Consider the following 18,913-nt stretch of genomic DNA (forward strand, 5'->3'; position numbering starts at 1 on the left):
CAATTTAGAGAAGAACATAAATGACCTGATGGAGATGAAAAACACAGCATGAGAACTTCGTGAAGCATACACAAGTATCAATAGTCGAATCAATCAAGTGGAAGAAAGGATACCAGAGATTGAAGACTAACTTAATGAAATAAAGTGTGAAGACAAGATTAAAAAGAATGAAAATGAATGAATAAAGTCTCTAAGAAATATGGGACTATGTGAAAAGACCAAACCTACATTTGATTGGTGTACCTGAACGTGACAGGGAGAATGGAACCAAGTTAGAAAACACTCTTTAGGATATTATCCAGGAGAACTTCCCCAACCTAGCAAGACAGGCCAACATTCAAATTCAGGAAATACAGAGAACACAACAAAGATATTCCTCGAGAAGAGCAACCCCAAGACACATAATCATCAGATTCACCAAGGTTGAAATGAAGGAAAATATGTTAAGGGCAGCCAGACAGAAAGGTCACATTACCCACAAAGGGAAACCCATCAGACTAACAGCAGATCTCTCTGCAGAAATGCTATAACCCAGAAAAGAGTGGGGGCACACATTTAACATTCTTAAGGAAAAGAATTTTCAACCCAGAATTTCATATCCAGGCAAACTAAGCTTCATAAGCAAAGGAGAAATAAAATCCTTTACAGACAAGCAAATGCTGAAGGATGTTGTCACCACCACACCTGCTTTACAAGAGCTCCTGAAGGAAGCACTAAATATGGAAAGGAAAAACCAGTACCAGCCACTGCAAAAACATACCAAAATGTAAAAACCATCAGCACTACGAAGAAACTGCATCAACTAATATAATAGGCAAAATAACCAGCTACCATCATAATGACAGGATCACATTCACACATAACAATATTAACCTTAAATGTAAACAGGCTAAATGCCCCAATTAAAAGACACAGACTGACACATTGGATAAAGAGTCAAGACCCATCAGTGTGCTGTATTCAGGAGACCCATCTCACGTGCAAAGACACACATAGGCTCAAAATAAAGGGATGGAGGAAGATTTACCAAGCAAATGGAAAGCAAAGAAAAAAAAAAAGCAAGGGTTGCAATCCTAGTCTCTGATAAAACACACTTGAAACCAACAAAGATCAAAAAAGACAAGGAAGGGCATTACATAATGGTAAAGGGATCAATGCAACAAGAAGAGCTAACTATCCTAAATATATATATACCCAATACAGAAGCACCCAGATTCATAAAACAAGTTCTTAGAGACCTACAAAGAGACTTAGACTCCCACACAATAATATTGGGAGACTTTAGCACCCCACTGTCAATATTAGATCAACAAGACAGAAAATTAACAAGGATATTCAGGACTTAAACTCAGCTCTGGACCAAGTGGACCTAATACACATCTACAGAACACTCCATCCCAAATCAACAAAATATACATTCTTCTCAGCACCACATCACACTTATTCTAAAATTGACCACATAATTGGAAGTAAAATACTCCTCAGCAAATGCAAAAGAACAGAAATCACAACAAACTGTCTCTCAGACCACAGTGCAATCAAATTAGAACTCTGGATTAAGAAAGCCATTCAAAACTGCATAACTACATGGAAACTGAACAGCCTGTTCCTGAATGACTGCTGGGTAAATAAATAATGAAATTAAGGCAAAAATAAATTACTTGAAACCAATGAGAACAAGGACACAACATAGCACAATCTCTGGAACACAGCTAAAGCAGTGTTTAGAAGTAAATTTATAGCACTAAATGTGCACAGGAGAAAGTGGGAAAGATCTAAAATTGACACCCTAACATCATAATGAAAAGAACTAGAAGGTTGAGCATGGTGGCTCATGCCTGTAATCCCACCACTTTGGGAGGCCGAGGCAGGTGGATCACCTGAGGTCAGGAGTTCGAGACCAGCCTGGCCAACATGATGAAACCCTGTCTCTACTAAAAATACAAAAAAATTGCTAGGTGTGGTGGCAGGCACCTGTAATCCCAGCTGCTGGAGAGGCTGAAGCAGGAGAATCACTTGAACCCAGGGAGGTGGAAGTTGCAGTGAGCCGAGATCATGCCATTGCACTCCAGCCTGGGCAACAAGAGCAAAACTCCATCTCAAAAAAACTAGAGAAGCAAGAGCAAACAAATTCAAAAGCTAGCAGAAGACAAGAAATAACTAAGATCAGAGCAGAACCGAAGGAGATAGAGACACAAAAAAACCCTTCAAAAATCAATGAATCCAGGAGCTGGTTTTTTTAAAAGATTAACAAAATTGATAGACCGCTAGCCAGACTAATAAAGAAGAGAGAAGAATCAAATAGACACAATAAAAAATGATAAAGCGGCTATCACCACTGATCTCAGAGAAATACAGACTACCAACAGAGAATACTATAAACACCTCTACGCAAATAAACTAGAAAATCTAGAAGAAATGGATAAATTCCTGGACACATACACCCTCCCAAGATTAAACCAGGAAGAAGTCGAATCCCTGAATAGACCAATAACAAGTTCTGAAATTGAGGCAATAATTAATAGCTTACCAACCAAAAAAAGCCCAGGACCAGATGGATTCACAGCCAAATTCTACCAGAGTTACAAAGAGGAGCTGGTACCATTCCTTCTAAAACTATTCCAAACAACAGAAAAAGAGGGACTCCTCCCTAACTCATTTTATGAAGCCAGCGTCATCCTGATACCAAAACCTGGCAGAGACACAACAAAAAAAGAAAATTTCAGGGCAATATCCCTGATGAACATCAATGCAAAAATCCTCAATAAAATACCGGCAAACTGAATCCAGCAGCATATTAAAAAGCTTATCCACCATGATCAAGTCGGCTTCATCCCTGAGAGGCAAGGCTGGTTCAACATACACAAATCAATAAATGTAATCCATCACATAAACAGAACCAATGACAAAAACCACATGATTATCTCAATAGATGCAGAAAAGGCCTTCGATAAAATTCAACACCCCTTCATGCTAAAAACAATAAACTAGGTATTGATGGAACGTATCTCAAAATAATAAGAGCTATTTATGACAAACCCACAGCCAATATACTGAATGGGCAAAAACTGGAAGCATTCCCTTTGAAAATCAGCACAAGACAAGGATGCCCTCTCTCACCACTCCTATTCAATATAATATTGGAAGTTCTGGCCAGGGCAGTCAGGCAAGAGAAAGCAATAAGGGTATTCAAATAGGAAGAGAGGAAGTCAGATTATCTCTGTTTAAAGATGACATGATTGTATATTTAGAAAACCCCATTGTCTCAGCCCAAAAACTCCTTAAGCTGATTGATAAGCAACTTCAGCAAACTCTCAGGATACAAAATTAATGTGCAAAAATCACAAGCATTCCTATAGACCAATAATATACAAACAGCCAAATCATGAGTAAACTCCCATTCACAGCTGCTACTAAGAGAATAAAATACCTAGGAATACAACTTACAAAGGATGTGAAGGACCTCTTCAGGGAGAACTACAAGCCACTGCTCAAGGAAGTGAGAGGACACAAATGGAAAAACATGCCATGCTCATGGATAGGAAAAATCAATATCGTGAAAATGGCCATACTGCCCAAAGTAGTAGTGCTATTCCATCAAGCTATCATTGACTTTCTTAACAGAGTTAGAAAAAACTACTTTAAATTTCATGTGGAACCAAAAAAGAGCCCACATAGCCAAGATAATCCTAAGCAAAAAGAACAAAGCTGGAGGCATCATGCTACCTGACTTCAAACTATACTACAAGGCTACAGTAACCAAAACAGCATGGTACTGGTACCAAAACAGATAATATAGACCAATGGAACAGAACAGAGGCCTCAGAAATAACACCACACATCTACAACCATCTGATCTTTGACAAACCTGACAAAAACAAGAAATGAGGAAAGGACTCCCTATTTAATAAATGATGTTGGGAAAACAGGCTAGCCATATGCAGAAAACTGAAACTGTACCCCTTCCTTAACACCTTATACAAAAACTAAGTCAAGATGGATTAAAGATTTAAATGTAAGACCTAAAACCATAAAAACCCTAGAAGAAAACCTAGGCAATACCATTCAGGACATAGGCATGGGCAAAGAGTTCATGACTAAAACACCAGAAGCAATGGCAACAAAAGCCAAAACTGATACATGGGGTCTAATTAAACTAAAGAGCTTCTGCACAGCAAAAGAAACTATCATCAGAGTGAACAGGCAACCTACATAATGGGAGAAAATTTTTGCAATCTATCCATCTGACAGAGGGCTAATATCCAGAATCTACAAAGAACTTTAAACACATTTACAAGAATAAAAAACCCCCTCAAAAAGTGGGTGAAGGATATGAACAGACACCTTTCAAAAGAAGACATTTATGCGGCCAACAAATGTGAATTTTAAAAGCTCATCATCACTGGTCGTTAGAGAAATGCAAATCAAAACCACAATGAGATACCATCTCACACCAGTTAGAATAGCAATCATTAAAAAATCAGGAAACAACAGATGCGGGAGAGGATATGGAGAAATAGGAACGCTTTTATACTGTTGGGAATGTAAATTAGTTCAACCATTGTGGAAGACAGTGTGGCGATTCCTCAAGGATCTAGAACCAGAAATAACCATTTGACCCAGCCATCCCATTACTGGGTATATACCCAAAGGACTATAAATCATTTTCTATAAAGACACATGCACACTATGTTTATTGTACCACTATTCACAATAGCTAAGACTTGGAACCAACCCAAATGCCCATCAATGATAGACTGGATAAAGAAAATGTGGCACATACACACCATGGAATACTATGCAGCCATAAAAAAGAATGACTTCATGTCCTTTGCGGGGATATGGATGAAGCTGGAAACCATCATTCTCAGCAAACTAACACAGGAACAGAAAACCAAACACCGCATGTTCTCACTCATAAGTGGGAGCTGAACAATGAGAACATATAGGCACAGGAAGGAGAACATCACACACTGGGGCCTGTTGGTGGCTGGGTGTCAAGGGGAGGGATAGCATTAGGAGAAATACCTAATGTAGATGACGGGTTGATGGGTGCAGCAAACCACCATGGTACATGTATACCTATGTAACAAACCTGCACGTTCTGCACATGTATCTCAGAACTTAAAGTATAACAATAAAAAAAGAGAAATCTAGGTTACCTGATTTAAACAGCAAACTTCTGAAAGTGACCCACAAAATATGCATGTGTTAAGTTTTCACTTATAAGGGAATTTTACAAAATACCTATGAAAGTTATTCCAACTTGAGGGAAATTGTTTATGATCTATATTCAAAAAATTAAATTCATACCCATTAATAGGGACATAAAAGTAACATTTCTTAAGCTTTGTCTACTTAAATTCCCATACACACTTCTCATTAACTGTCATAACCACCTCTTGGAAGTGGGGGTTCTTACCACAGTTTGACAGATGAACCAGTTGTAAGAAGTCTGGGTGACTTGCACAAGATCAGGTGAGGAGCCAGGGTGGAACTCAATCTGGAGTTCTCTGATTATAAGTCTTATGGTTTAATAAGTATAACTGCACGTATTTCAAACTGTAGCCTTTTGTTGGGGGTGGGGGGTGTAACAGTTTTACTGAGATATAATTCATATATCATACAATTTAAATGTTACAATTCAGTGGTTTCTAGTATATTCAGAGTTGTGCAACCATCACCACAATCAATTTTAAACATTTTCATCACCTCAGAAAGAATACCCATTATCCCCTGGCAACCCACCCAGCCCTAGGAAACCACTAATCACTAAAATTGCCATCTCTATAGATCTGGACATTTAACATATAAATGGAATCATAACCATTTTTTCCACAAACTATATTTTTGCTTTCACCTATAAAATGTATAGTAATAATTTATATAATACCATGTTAATTATTCCAACACAAGTACAATACAGTAGAAATTTATACCTACTTATCTAAGATAGCAATAAATTCTCTCATAAAGTTTATTTTCTAGGATATGTCAACCTGATTATTAGATGATGCTTAAAATACTGTTAAATATATTCTGAGGGCCTGGCGCGGTGGTTCATGCCTGTAATCCCAGCACTTTGGGAGACTGAGGCAGGCAGATCCCCTGAGGTCAGGAGTTCAACACCAGCCTGGCCAACATGGTGAAACCCCATTTCTACTAAAAATACAAAAATTAGCCAGGCATTTTGGCTGACACCTGTAATCCCAGCTACTCAGGAGGCTGAGGCAGGAGAATCGCTTGAACCCGGGAGGTGGAGGTTGCAGTGAGCCAAGACTGGGCCGCTGCACTCCAGCCTGTGTGACAGCAAGACTCTTCTCAGAATAAATAAATAGTAAATAATTAAAACAAGGAAATAGAGTTTTGTCAAAATCCCTTCACTATTTTCTCACCGCTACCCCATCTTTTTCAATAATGTTAAATTTAGACTAAGTTGATCTTGCACTTCAGGGACATTAAGTTGCCGATGGATGTTTGTTGAGAGGGAGGCTGTACAGAATATAATCCATCCATATTATATAGCAGATCTATTGAGAATTATAATGCTGTCTTTAGGGGTAAGTTGCAGAATCCTGTGAAGTTAAATCTTCTACTTGCTATATAATCTTCCGTTATAGGTACCCTGAGCTTCAGCTACACAGGTTCCATAAAGGCAGAAAGCAGGGCACGTGGTCACACAGAGCTATCTCGCCTCACCCTCTAACAGGCTTTATCTCTCTATTTGGGGGAATTTGTTTTATTTTATTCTGGACTTCTACAAACTCTTCTAGGAATATTAAATTTATCCAACATTTGTGACATAATGTATCTTTTTAAATTTCAGGTTGATAGATCCACAGACTCAAGTATCAAGGGCCAATGTAAGTACCTCATACAGGTTCATGTTAGTGATTACTCCTTAATTCACCTTTGTGTCTACCTTAAACACAGCCAAGGCACTTAATAAAGATCTGCCACTAAAAGGACTAATAGGATACTTTTTCTCATGACTTTTCCAGAGAGTAACCTTGTCAGTTTTTAATTCTAGTAGTTGTATGATCTGTTGCCTTTTTTTTTCCCCCAGTTTGAACTTACCAGTGTCACACAATTTGCTGCTCATCAAGAAAACAAGAGACTGGTTGGTTTTGTCATCCGTGTTCCTGAATCCACTGGAGAAGCATCTCTGAGTACATACATCTTTGAAAGCAACTCAGAAGGCGAAAAGGTCTCTTTTTCATGTGAAGATCCCATAATATCTCAGTCCAAACAAGTCCATTTTAAGAGTTTTCTGGCATTACCTCCTTGGATATTTAGTTGATTATTCTGCATGTCTCCATCCAGGAGTTCAGATAACACCTCCTAAGAAGGCCTCACTGAAAGAAAACTCGATTTAAATTTCTCTGTGGAAAATACCTATCAACCAGAATAGGGTGAATGAGGAAGAACTTTAATGGCAAGACATATTATTTAGTCGGGATATAAGGAAATGTTGAAAGCAGTTCCCCTCGAATTTGTTCTTCAAAAAAAATTAAGACAAAAGCTACAATAGAGAATAATTTAGTCTCAGAGAGCAAAGCAAGGAAGATATTAGAAACGTATACACAAGCTGTTGGTTTAGTATGAAAAACTTTGACTGTATCTGCGACTTAGAATTTATCACAATTAACCAATCCTTCTTTCAGTAAATCATCTGTTTGCCACTGTGTATATGAACATATCGTGGCTAAATACATTTGAGAGAAAAAAAATTCTTACTAAGAACTTTAAACACTGGAATTGCCTGAGTTTCACTTACCTGGAATATTTTTTGTATGGCATAAATTGGCAACAGAGGTCAGGACAGTTGGACACAAATGCCCTGGGCCTTATGTGATGAGTCTCCTACAGCCAGGTCCTGTGTTCCCAAGTGGGAACAGTGAGCACAGTGACCTCACTGTACTCTCAAATCATATCTGTTCTAAAATTTTATCCTTCTCTACCTTTGCCAATCACTACTTTTCTTGTCTTTTGCAGATATGTTATGCTATTAATTTGGGAAAAGAAATTATTGAGGTTCAGAAGGTAAGATGCATTCTAATGCTGGTTTAGTAGCTACTCAAAACACATCTGTGTATACATACTAAGAGTCTTCAAAAAGAAAAGTGATGTTCACTGGAAAGTGTGGCCAAGTTTGGGATTTCAAGTATTCTAACCACCAGACGTTTTTGATCAGCTAGCTCCATGTTCACTGTTAACACATGAGGACTTCTTATCACTGCTGGAGCTCCTGCTTATCTGTTTTCTTGCTTGCATACTAGTTGGCTAGATTTCCTTTCTTTCAGATTAAGATGATAGATAAGTGCCCACCATGTGCTCTAAGGCCTTGCTCCTCAGAGTATGATCACATGCCCCACAGCATTGACAGACATCACCTGCGAGCTTTTAAGAAATGAGGACTCTGAGACCTCCCTGTCTTTCAGCAGCTTTTAATCTTTTGTTCATTCAGCAAATTTTTGAGAGCCTAGTTTGTGTAAGAAAAGCCCTGGAATTATAGTAGTGAACAAGACAGATATAGTCCCTGCCCCCAGGGGGCTTCTAGTTCAGCAATGTGCAGAACTTTCTGCAATAATGGAAATGATTTATATCTGCACAATTTAATATGCAGATTGAATATGGCTAGTGTGACTGAGGAACTGGATTTTTAAATTTAACTCAAATTTCCATAGTAACATGTAGCCAGTGGCTACCATATTAGTGCAGTTCAGTCTGTTGGAGAGGTCAGGAAGACCAAGGACTAAGGCCACATACATGAAATAATGGCAAGCACTGTAAACTAGTATTTAATGGTATTGGTCAAAAGTTGGCAAACTTTTTCTGTAAAGGGTCTTTATGTTTTTGGCTATCTCCCTTGCAACAAATTCAACTCTGCTATTATAAGACAAAAGCAAGCCAGGCGTGGTGGCTTATGCCTGTAATCTCAGCACTTTGGGAGGCAGAGACAGGAGGATCACCTGACGTCAGGAGTTCAAGACCAGCCTGGCCAACATGGTGCACCCCCATCTCTTCTAAAAATACAAAAATTAGCCGGTGTGGTGGCGCACAACTGTAGTCCCAGCTACTCGGGAGACTGAGGCACAAGAATCATTTGAACTGGGGAGGCGAAGGTTGCAGTGAGCCAAGATGCACTCCAGCCTGGGCGATAGAGCGAGACTCTGTCTCCAGCCGCCCCCCTCCCCCCCAAAAAAGCAGCAGCAGCATGGACAGTATGTAAATAAATGGGCGCAGCCGTTTTCCAATAAAAATCAAGTGGTTAGCCAAATGACCATAGTTTGCCAACTTCTGGTATAGATTAAATGTGAGAAAAGAAAGGAGTTTAAAGATAGAGAAGACAAAAGTTTTGTGAATGAAGTTCCTCTATGGAATCTTTGGGAAGATGATAAGAATTGACTACATAAACAATACTTGGGCTGAGAGGAAAACAGTCTAGATTCTAGAAGTGACATGCCTGAGTTTGAGAAGCAAGGAGACTCAGCTGAAGGCACACACACACGAGTCAGGAGAAACAAGACTAGATTACAGAACATATTGAAAGCCAGGCCAAAGGGGTTTAAATGCATCTTAAGCCTTTTCTTTTTTCCCTCTTAAACTCTCCTAACTTCAGGATCCAGAAGCACTGGCTCAGTTAATGCTGTCCATACCACTAACCAATGATGGAAAATATGTACTGTTAAACGATCAACCAGATGACAATGATGGAAATCCAAATGAACATAGAGGCGCAGAATCTGAAGCATAACTCACTTGCGCCTGTAGGGGAAGAGCAAACAGGAAGGAGAGCTACCTCCTAAGGGTTTTAACTTCTCTGACATACAGGCACACTGACCTGACTTCCGAAGGCTGACAATCGTTTGTGGAATGTAATCTTGATGCCTTGATACTGAGACTTGGGAGGGAAACTAAGAAATGGTTGACAGCATTCCCACCCATCTACAATGTTATTTTAGGTGCTTTGTGGTAAGTCTTTTTACTTAGATTGCGCTAAGATTTCTTAGATTGTTCAGCGCTCAGAACAAAAGTTTGAAAAATGCATTGTTCATATGAATATCATCTTTTCAGTTTCTAGTATCCTTTTTAAAAAATGGTAAAAACCTAATTTACAATTTGATGAACACTAAATATTTCCTATTAATATAATCTATTTTTGTATTTTAATGAGCTTTAAGTGCCTGTCGTTCTGAAAATTGTGTATTTATAATTCAGCTTATCTCATAATTGGACCTAATAGCATTTCTTTGTGCAGTTAGGTGATGAGCACTGCTTTGAGGCCCAAGCACTAGTAGAGATGCGTGATGCAGGTCTAGTTTCGGTAACTTCCAGACATCAAGCAATAAAAAAATGAATACCACAAAAGATGTTTGATTTTACAGTGGAGCCTTACTGAACCAGCATTCAGAAGTTTAGGGTCCTCTAGGTATGAGTATTTTTAGTAGTGGATCACTGTGGACAGGGTGCAGCTCTACCAGTTCCTGTTTCTTCTGAGCCAGACCCTCTTCAGGGAAGGGACCAATTAATTTTAATACTCACTTGAAGCACAGCTGGTCATGGGGCTTGGTATAAAGTTCCTATTTCCACCCTGATACTTCCAATTCCTGGAACCCCAGCCCACTCCCCCATCCCTCCTCCCTATGAAGCTAGTATAATGATTTTGAATCGGTACAGTGTGTTTAACTGTAACTAAGTTCAACAAACTATTATTATCTTTGTAATAAATTAACCTAGCAATAAAAATTATTCTGTTTCTTTCTTTTGTTTGTTGTGGTTATTTTCTAGAACATCCCTGGAAGAAAACTAAAGTCAGCTCTATAGATTTAACATTTAATTTCCCAAAAACTAGGGCATAATGAAATCACAGAAGAGGTGATATAGTATCAAAAAATACTTCCAGTCAACATGAGTAGAATATGTGATCCCATTGCTAAAAGTTTTAAAGGTGTTGCTTTTAAAATGGTGGATTAATAAAACAACTTTTGTAATCCAAAAGTAGGTTAATATCATAGGATCCATTTGAAATGTATACACCATAACAGACATAGTGAGCCAGTCTAAGCCAGTATAAGATTATGCACCATAAAATTAATTCATTGTTCACTAATGCCTTACAAATTTGTATGACATAACTGCTTTAGATCAACTGGTTCTCTGACAGACTGCAAGAACCACAGTCCCCTGAACTTTTTTTTCTTGCTTAGACTTTTTTGGGAGAGGGGTAGAAACTCAAGTCCTAAACAATTATTAGTTTGAAAACTGAAACACTATAAATTTCTTTATACATTTCAAATGGATCCTATGATGTTAACCTAATTTTGGATTACAAAAGTTACTTTATTAATCCACCATTTTAAAAGACTGCATGGCTTAAATAAGACACAAAGCATGCACATCATTAGGGAAACATAAAAAGACTGAAATTCAGACCATTAAAACTAATTTCATCAAAAACCACCACAGAGAATGAAAACACACAACTAAACCAAAGATACTAGCAAGCACACACGACCAACAAAAAATTAGCATCCAGAATATATAAAATACTCCTACAGGTAGAAAGATAAATTGAAAAAAAAAGTCATGAAGGCATTTCATACATTAAAAAAGACAAAGTGCTCATAAACAGAAACAGACTCCTTATAGTAATCAGGAAAATGCAAATTAAAACCACAGAAACATTTTATATTCACCAGACTCCAAAAATGCAGCTGTTTGTAGAAATGGAGCAAAGGGGAATCTCCTCCGCTGCTGGGATGAAACAACAGTTTGGCATTCTGTCCAGTACATTGAAAGGGCACCTGCCCTACTACCTAGCAGTTTTACCTGCAGGTACACAGCCTAGAGAAACTCTAAACACATGGACCCAGGCACATGTTCAATAATGATTACAGCATCATTGTTTACAATATCCCAAAAGTGAAAACCACCCAGATGTCATCGACAGAAGATAGCTGTATTCATATAATGAAATGCTAAACTACAGCTATATGCATCAATGTGGATGAATTTTTAAAATGAAAAAGTTACAAAAGCATATAATATCCCATTTATATTTAGTTTAAAAACTGAAACATAACCAGATTATCAACATTTAGGAAAATACAATCAGCTGTAAAACAAGGGAAGAGCAAGAGAATGGTTAACACCAAACCCCCATGTGGTTTTCTTGGGCAGAAACTGCTGGAGCTTCTAAAGTGTTCTTAACTGATAACGGTAGCTTCTTTCCAAGTGCTTCATTTTCATTCTTTAAATAGTATAATACATATTGTATACCTTGCATGCATTGAATATTTTTAAATAATTTTAAAGCTTAGAACTAGTGGGTCATTTACCCCTTTTCTCCACTTACTGAAATGTGTATTAATACACATTAAAGTGCTCTGAAAGATTAACAAGTGCCATGTAAATGAAAGGTGGGAAGAGAGGAAATGGGACCTTTTTAGAAGCCAGCTATTCTTAACAATTCCCACTTCCCAGGCTGGTTTAGCCTCACATACCCATCAGACTACCTTTAGGGAAGAACAGGGCTTTTCTTACCTTGTCTACATCTACCCGAGCCACTTAACAAGGAATCGTTTTTTAGAGACCCACTTAAAGTCAAATACAGACTTTAGTTTCAATCGTTCCACCTAAAAGAATAGTAACACCTAATGCTTATATGACAAGTTTATTTCTACCTATGAGAGTACACATAATACAGTAATAGCTAATGTTTCCAGTAGTTATATACAATAGCAGCTAATATTTAGTTACTGTTTCCTAATATATAAAGTGCCTTACGCAAATTAAATCCTCAACCAACCAACCTATGAGCTACATACTGTCATTATCATCCCACCTTTTGCACAAGGAAATGAAGCACAGAGATATTAAGGAATCTGTTCCTAAGCAGGAAATCGGGATTCAAATTGTTCTGGCTCCAGAGTCTATGCCTCTAACCACTCTGCTATATACAGATGACCTCGAGAGAGAACCAGATACAAAGCAATCTCCAAGTATTTCTCTATACATTAAGCTTTGACGATTTATTCAGTAGCAGTATCAACCTAAAGCATAATATCCTTAATACTTTGCTACCTTTTGTACAGATTCTGAAAAGTGTAAATACTTAATACTAATTTCATAAAGACAAGTGCTTCTAGGTATAAAAGTTAACTCCTTCCCCCATCAAATGAGGGCATTATTAAAGAATGCTTGACTACATGTAGCTCTTACCTACAGCATGTATTTATAGTCCTTAGAGATGATCCAAGAATTATGGTATCAGATCTGCATCGAATGAATAAATTTGATCTACATTCCTGAGTATATCTCCACTAATGGGAAATGGAGGTATCAGGTAAACTGAGTGGTAAAGAGGAGCCAAACTACTGAAAAGAAAATACTTACTTGCCCAACTTTTCTTATGCATTATATATATGCTGACCTGTGTTATAAACTGAACTCTAACTTTGCCATCACCATCTCTTGAGTTCACTGCCTTTGCTTAATCTCTAAAGATTTCCACTTATTCTGGATTCCCTTTTTAAACTTCACATCTTTGACAGCCTATTAAAGTATTCCTAACATCTGAAAGCCTTTGTTAAAAAAAAATATATGTGACATTAAAACTTCCCTTAAAAAAGGAATACCGTCTTCTGAAACGTCTGCAATGTGAAGCTGGAAAGAAAATCCTTTTACAATTATTAAAATCAATTAAAGCCTACCTTTTACATTTAGCAGATTCAGCATAAAACAGTAACATGAAGTATCCAGTATTTTCTCATCTTTCCCACAATTTTACAAATTTACTGCCTCAGAAGAAAAAACGAACAGCAACCAGACTTAACTTTACCAAGAATATTTCTGCAGTGTAGTATTTAACAGGATTGTACCTCATCTCCAGTATAGTATTTTGAAGGCTCTGTTATTACTGTAGTGCCTGCTTATCTGAGTGGGATACACCAAAACGCCCAGTGCATGCCTGAAACTGCAGATAATATCTAACCATACATATACTGTGTTTTTTCCTATATATACATGCCTATGATAAAATTTAATTTATAAGTTAGGCACAGTAAGAGATTAACAATAACTAATGATGAAACAGAACAACTGTAACAAATACTGTCACCAATGCCACGGAGAGAAGATTCATTCTTACCACAGATCTTAGCAACCCCACGATTTCTTTTCTTTCCTTATTGGGAACTTTCATGTTTTCACTTAAAGGATGCACTTTAAGCCTTCTCTTATAGCATATCTGAATTGCCAGCGTCACTACTCTTGCACTTTGGGGCCATTATTAAGTAAAATAAGGCTTACTTGAAGACAAACACTATTGATTTGACAACCTAGCTACCAAGTGATTCATGGGCAGGTAGCACATACAGCATGAAGATGCTGGGCAAAAGGGGTGACTTACGTCCCAGGCGGGATGGAGCATGACAGCACGAGATTTCATCATGCTACCCAGAATAACACACAAGTTGAAACTTACTGTTTCTGGAATTTTCCATTTAATATTTTCAGACCACAGCTGACCACAGTTAACTGAAACTGGAAAGTAAAACACGGATAAGAGGAGACTACTGTATTGTTTTAGTTCAACTCAGGTTTGCAAATAGCACTATAGTTATTACTAACATTAAACACTGCATACTGATAATCCCTTTCCAGGATTAGGATTTAAAGTAACTTCATATTGGTTCTTTTTATTGGAAAAAAGCTCTGGAAAGATCAAGAATGTATAAAGGAAAGAAAACACCTTTCACCTGGAATACATTGACAGGAGCCAATTTTAAACTTCAAATTTTTCCTATGTGCATGCATTTTTTTAAAAAATGATTCCATAGATTTCATTTCATTCAATTAAGGGGGACCCCAAAAAGGTTAATATTAAGAACTACTGGTTTATGACATTCAATTTTGAACATAAACATCCAGGGGAAGGAAATTTTCGAAATTATGTTTATTAATGTTTTAGTATACACATTATATTCTCTTAGAATTGGGGGAAGAGGAAAACCCCACTCAAGTGAGGTAACAAACTTGCTATTTTTTACAAAATTTCATTAGAACTGACAATGTTATGGTGAGTCCTTAATTCCTGAGAATTTGAATTATTAAGTTTTCTGTGAACTTAAAACAAACGCTCACATTAATTTTTAAATTACAGTATGTCTGAAAAAATAAAATCAATGTTAATATGTTATCAAGAAAAATCATCATCCAAATGTACATATGAACCTATTAGGTGTGAATATACTGAAGCCCTGTTGCTCTGCAGTTTGACACCATTTAAACTCGTTTCCAGGATCTTATTTCAAATATATGAACTTATAATTTATCCAGATAGCAGTGACATTATTTTGACCTAAAGGAAAAATAATTGTCTGTCATTTTCTTCTCAACTGTAGGTATCCAGGGAGTCAGCATGTGAACTCTTTATCTAGTACTGATAAAATAATTAATTTACACGTGTAGGGATAATGAACAGAGAACATCTGATTCTCTTCTAATAACAATTTCTATCCCTTAATAGGAGATGATTTCAGAGAAGTTAGAGAAGAAAAACAGAGAAAACAATACTGTTGCTATGAAATGACGAATTTGATATAATCAAATGCAAGATCATTAATATAAACACTTATAATAATGAAAATATAAATTATTAATTATGCAGCATGCTTTAGGGCCATTTCTACAGTTATGAATTACAAATATTAAATGCCTTTATCCACTGTTCATAATTCTGTAAGCCATGTTTACATAATAAACAAAAAACATTTCCTACATATTCTGTCTCTTCTGACTTTTAACAATTAAAATATTTATCTTGGGCTGGCAAGTTACCCTGACCCTAACCAGTAAGTACAAACAGAGCATTGTACACCCATTCTAAAAGCTGGAATAAAAGAGTAATGTTAGAATTATTTGCAGGATTTATCCAAAGAAATGTTTAGCAGACAAATGCAATAGAAAAAAAATCAAGCATTTCCCAAAATAGTGTTCGTATTAGAAAGTTTTAAACTTTTGTCTTCATTGTAAAGGTATCACTTTATTTTATTTTTAAAAGACCATGATTAACCATTTAATAACTTACATACCTTTACAAAAATAAAACTAACAGCTTGCAGGGCACAAAATTTACTCAAAATCTTTCTGTACTTTTAAAATCAGTAAGTGATGTATCTTACTAGTGCTTTATTCTCACAGTGGTATTTTTTTAAAAGCCTGAACAGTATAATTGTTATTTAATCTGATGTCTTAAATTATATTTGATATAAAAAAAAAGTCTACCCAAACCATCACCAAAATTTCAATTCAATCTAATGTAGAAGAAACCTGAGTTTGGATGTAGAAATAATTCATTCAATTTTTTTTCTGACATCATACATCATGCCTTCAACCAAAATAGAAGTGAAGCTTCAAACAGGACTCTATGGCTTTATCTGAATTTTCTGAGTATTAAGTAAATCTTAAATTTAAAGCAGCTGTTGGAGGTTAAATGTTCTCAAAGCAATGTAAACTAGTTATAAAATGTCTCATCAAAGACATCAGCAGCTCTTGTGAGTCACATGAAATTAACAATAAAAGAATGATCATCAGTTATACTGTACATGAAGAGTACATAAAACACCTGTGCCTCACCTCTAGTATCAAAGCCATCTTCATATATTCCTTTTATAAGAATATTGATATGTATGCTTTATGAACTTCAGCCTTATTCCTTTTGTTAAGCATGTATTTACTGGCTGTATATAGTATATGCATTGAATTTCCCATGACTTGAAATAACTATAGATCAAAGATCTATGCAAATACAGATTACAAACATGTAGATTACAAGAAATCCGAGGTGATGGTTTATGAACCTGGATTTGCCCTTTTATAACTTCACTTCAAATAGAAACATCTTCTACCCTCAAGTCCAGGCAAAAATCTCATTCTTAACCTTTGAAAGTAGAGCCTTTGGAAACAGAATGAACTTCACTTTAAAGCACTGCCTTTAAGAATTGTAACATCTATTCTCCAGAGATGTGACCCAGGAAACAATTCATCAATAGTTTATCCATTCCACTGGCAAAAGTTTTAACAATTCTGACGATTTCATCGTATGTGCAGTGAATACCATCAGTATCATTTCACAACAGGATCAGCAGACACAGTGCTGTCGGACAGGTCTCCGTTGCTTGTTTTAGTTTCTTCTGAAAGCATGAATGAAAATAATAATGGATATTTATGTTCATTTTTAAATAATAAATTAAGAAGTAAAAAAAATTTGAGAAGAGCTGTATTGCCAAACTTCAAATTACAGTTGCATCCATCAAATGTTTCTCTCACATCACAAATTATACCTTGTTTACACTTTAAAATTTTTAAAAATCTAGGCTAAACACTGCAATTGTTTCCACTGGTTTTTAATGAAGGTGGAGTTGAGGGAGCTCAGAACTGTACTGGGGTGGGGCTTCAAACCACATGGGCTCCTTTGTCCTGAGGAATCTTGATATTCCTGGTCTAAGATAGGCCCGCTCCCCTCACGCCAGTTCCTCCAACTGGGCCAAGAAAGAACCATTAGAGTACACTGTCATTCCTGGTAGGAACATGGCTGCAAACTCACATATTACAACTGTCCAGAATGAATAACTTTCCATTTGTGTTTATAACTTAATTATAATAAATTATATGTAATATAATATTATTTCTTAAAATAATTTTAAATGAAGCAGCTTTTCACTGTTTTTGACAGAATGAATTTCCGGTTTTTTGTGCAAAATGTCATGTGTGCATATTTCATTAACAGACAAAGACTATTTGACTAATGTATTCAGAAACTCTGACTATATCTCTGAGCAATCTTTAGCTGAAATAGTCTTAGAACAGTGATATGATAATATAACAACTGCAACCCTGGAGAGTTCCTTAAGAGGAATAGGCCAAAGCAAGGAATCCCACTGCCATGGGACTGAAGGGTTGTTTGTTTTGTTTTAATGCTTTAGCCTGAAAGCAAATGTCCAATCGCCCTGCAGGGTTTTCCCAGTCACCTGGGCTGGGGAAAAGGTTCTGGCATCATGAAACACATGAGCAGAACTGAGGCAATAACTGAGTTTCTTCATAATTTAGATTATATTGATTCAAATTCTTCCAAATGGCTTTGCTAATTTATCCTTGAAAAAGAACACAAACATAGTATGTATAAATTTTCATTTAATATTGAATATCTTCCAGATTAATAAGCTGAAACAATTTTTTCAAGCATGTTTATTTAGTCTAGATTCAAAAAATGCCTGGATACGTACCTAATTAATAAGTAATATTAGTAACATTTAATTTATGCAACAATGTCAAGAAATAAGGTAGTTCACGTAAGTGGTCTACCCAAATGAGTACCTCTACTCTATATAAAAAAAAAAGTATATTTTTAAAATTAACATAAAATAAGATTAACAAAAACATCTTGTTTTATGAAGAGCTTTATATCTTGATTTATGAAAACTTCATGAAGCACAAGTAAGACCAAAAGGAGACTAGTAAACATGAAAATTATAAGGGTCAACTAGTCGCTGTATCTAGTTTTGATCTTCCAAGCAAAGAGAAATGTACGCTATATAATTTCCATGACAGAAAAAGGGAAACATCTGTTCCTCAGAGAAGACGATTATTCCTAAATTTCAAATCTGAGAGAAATGTATCATGGGGACATTAAATATGAAACACTGAACAATGCTCTTGCGCCTTAAAAAGTATAGATTCCTTTCCACTATCCTACGTAGAATACAATGGACAGAATCCTTTCCTTAATGACTGAAGTTCATTGAAATCACTATCGGTTATTATGGCTATATTGCCTGAGTCCCCAGGGCCTGACTATGAAAGAAGGCAGGATGCTATTTACTATAACTAAATAGCCCCTATGATTTTA

At 36.4% G+C, this 18,913-nt stretch overlaps 2 protein-coding genes across 4 annotated transcripts in view; one reads left to right on the forward strand and one right to left on the reverse strand.

Annotated features, from left to right (window-relative positions):
* The window catches only part of APPL2 (adaptor protein, phosphotyrosine interacting with PH domain and leucine zipper 2), a 63,625-nt gene extending 52,864 nt beyond the window's left edge, over positions 1 to 10,761 (forward strand). Inside the window, exons 18-21 of one of the 2 annotated variants that reach the window (XM_058426063.1) lie at positions 6,827 to 6,863; positions 7,067 to 7,207; positions 7,996 to 8,043; positions 9,835 to 10,761. In XM_058426063.1, the coding sequence (XP_058282046.1) occupies positions 6,827 to 6,863; positions 7,067 to 7,207; positions 7,996 to 8,043; positions 9,835 to 9,843 (235 nt within the window). In that variant the 3' untranslated portion in view covers positions 9,844 to 10,761. Of the gene's footprint in view, positions 1 to 6,826; positions 6,864 to 7,066; positions 7,208 to 7,995; positions 8,044 to 9,622 lie in introns of both variants that reach the window. The other variant, XM_032168829.2, reaches the window with a different exon arrangement.
* Positions 10,762 to 10,765: 4 nt separating this feature from the next.
* Positions 10,766 to 18,913, reverse strand: part of WASHC4 (WASH complex subunit 4) — a 65,290-nt gene continuing 57,142 nt past the window's right edge. For both annotated transcript variants that reach the window (XM_032168825.2, XM_032168826.2), the window contains one exon: positions 10,766 to 17,198. In XM_032168825.2, the coding sequence (XP_032024716.1) occupies positions 17,131 to 17,198 (68 nt within the window). In that variant the 3' untranslated portion in view covers positions 10,766 to 17,130. The remainder of the gene's footprint in view (positions 17,199 to 18,913) is intronic.

This window comes from Hylobates moloch, unplaced genomic scaffold (genome assembly GCF_009828535.3).
Source record: "Hylobates moloch isolate HMO894 unplaced genomic scaffold, HMol_V3 SCAFFOLD_12, whole genome shotgun sequence".
Classification (NCBI taxonomy): domain Eukaryota; kingdom Metazoa; phylum Chordata; class Mammalia; order Primates; family Hylobatidae; genus Hylobates; species Hylobates moloch.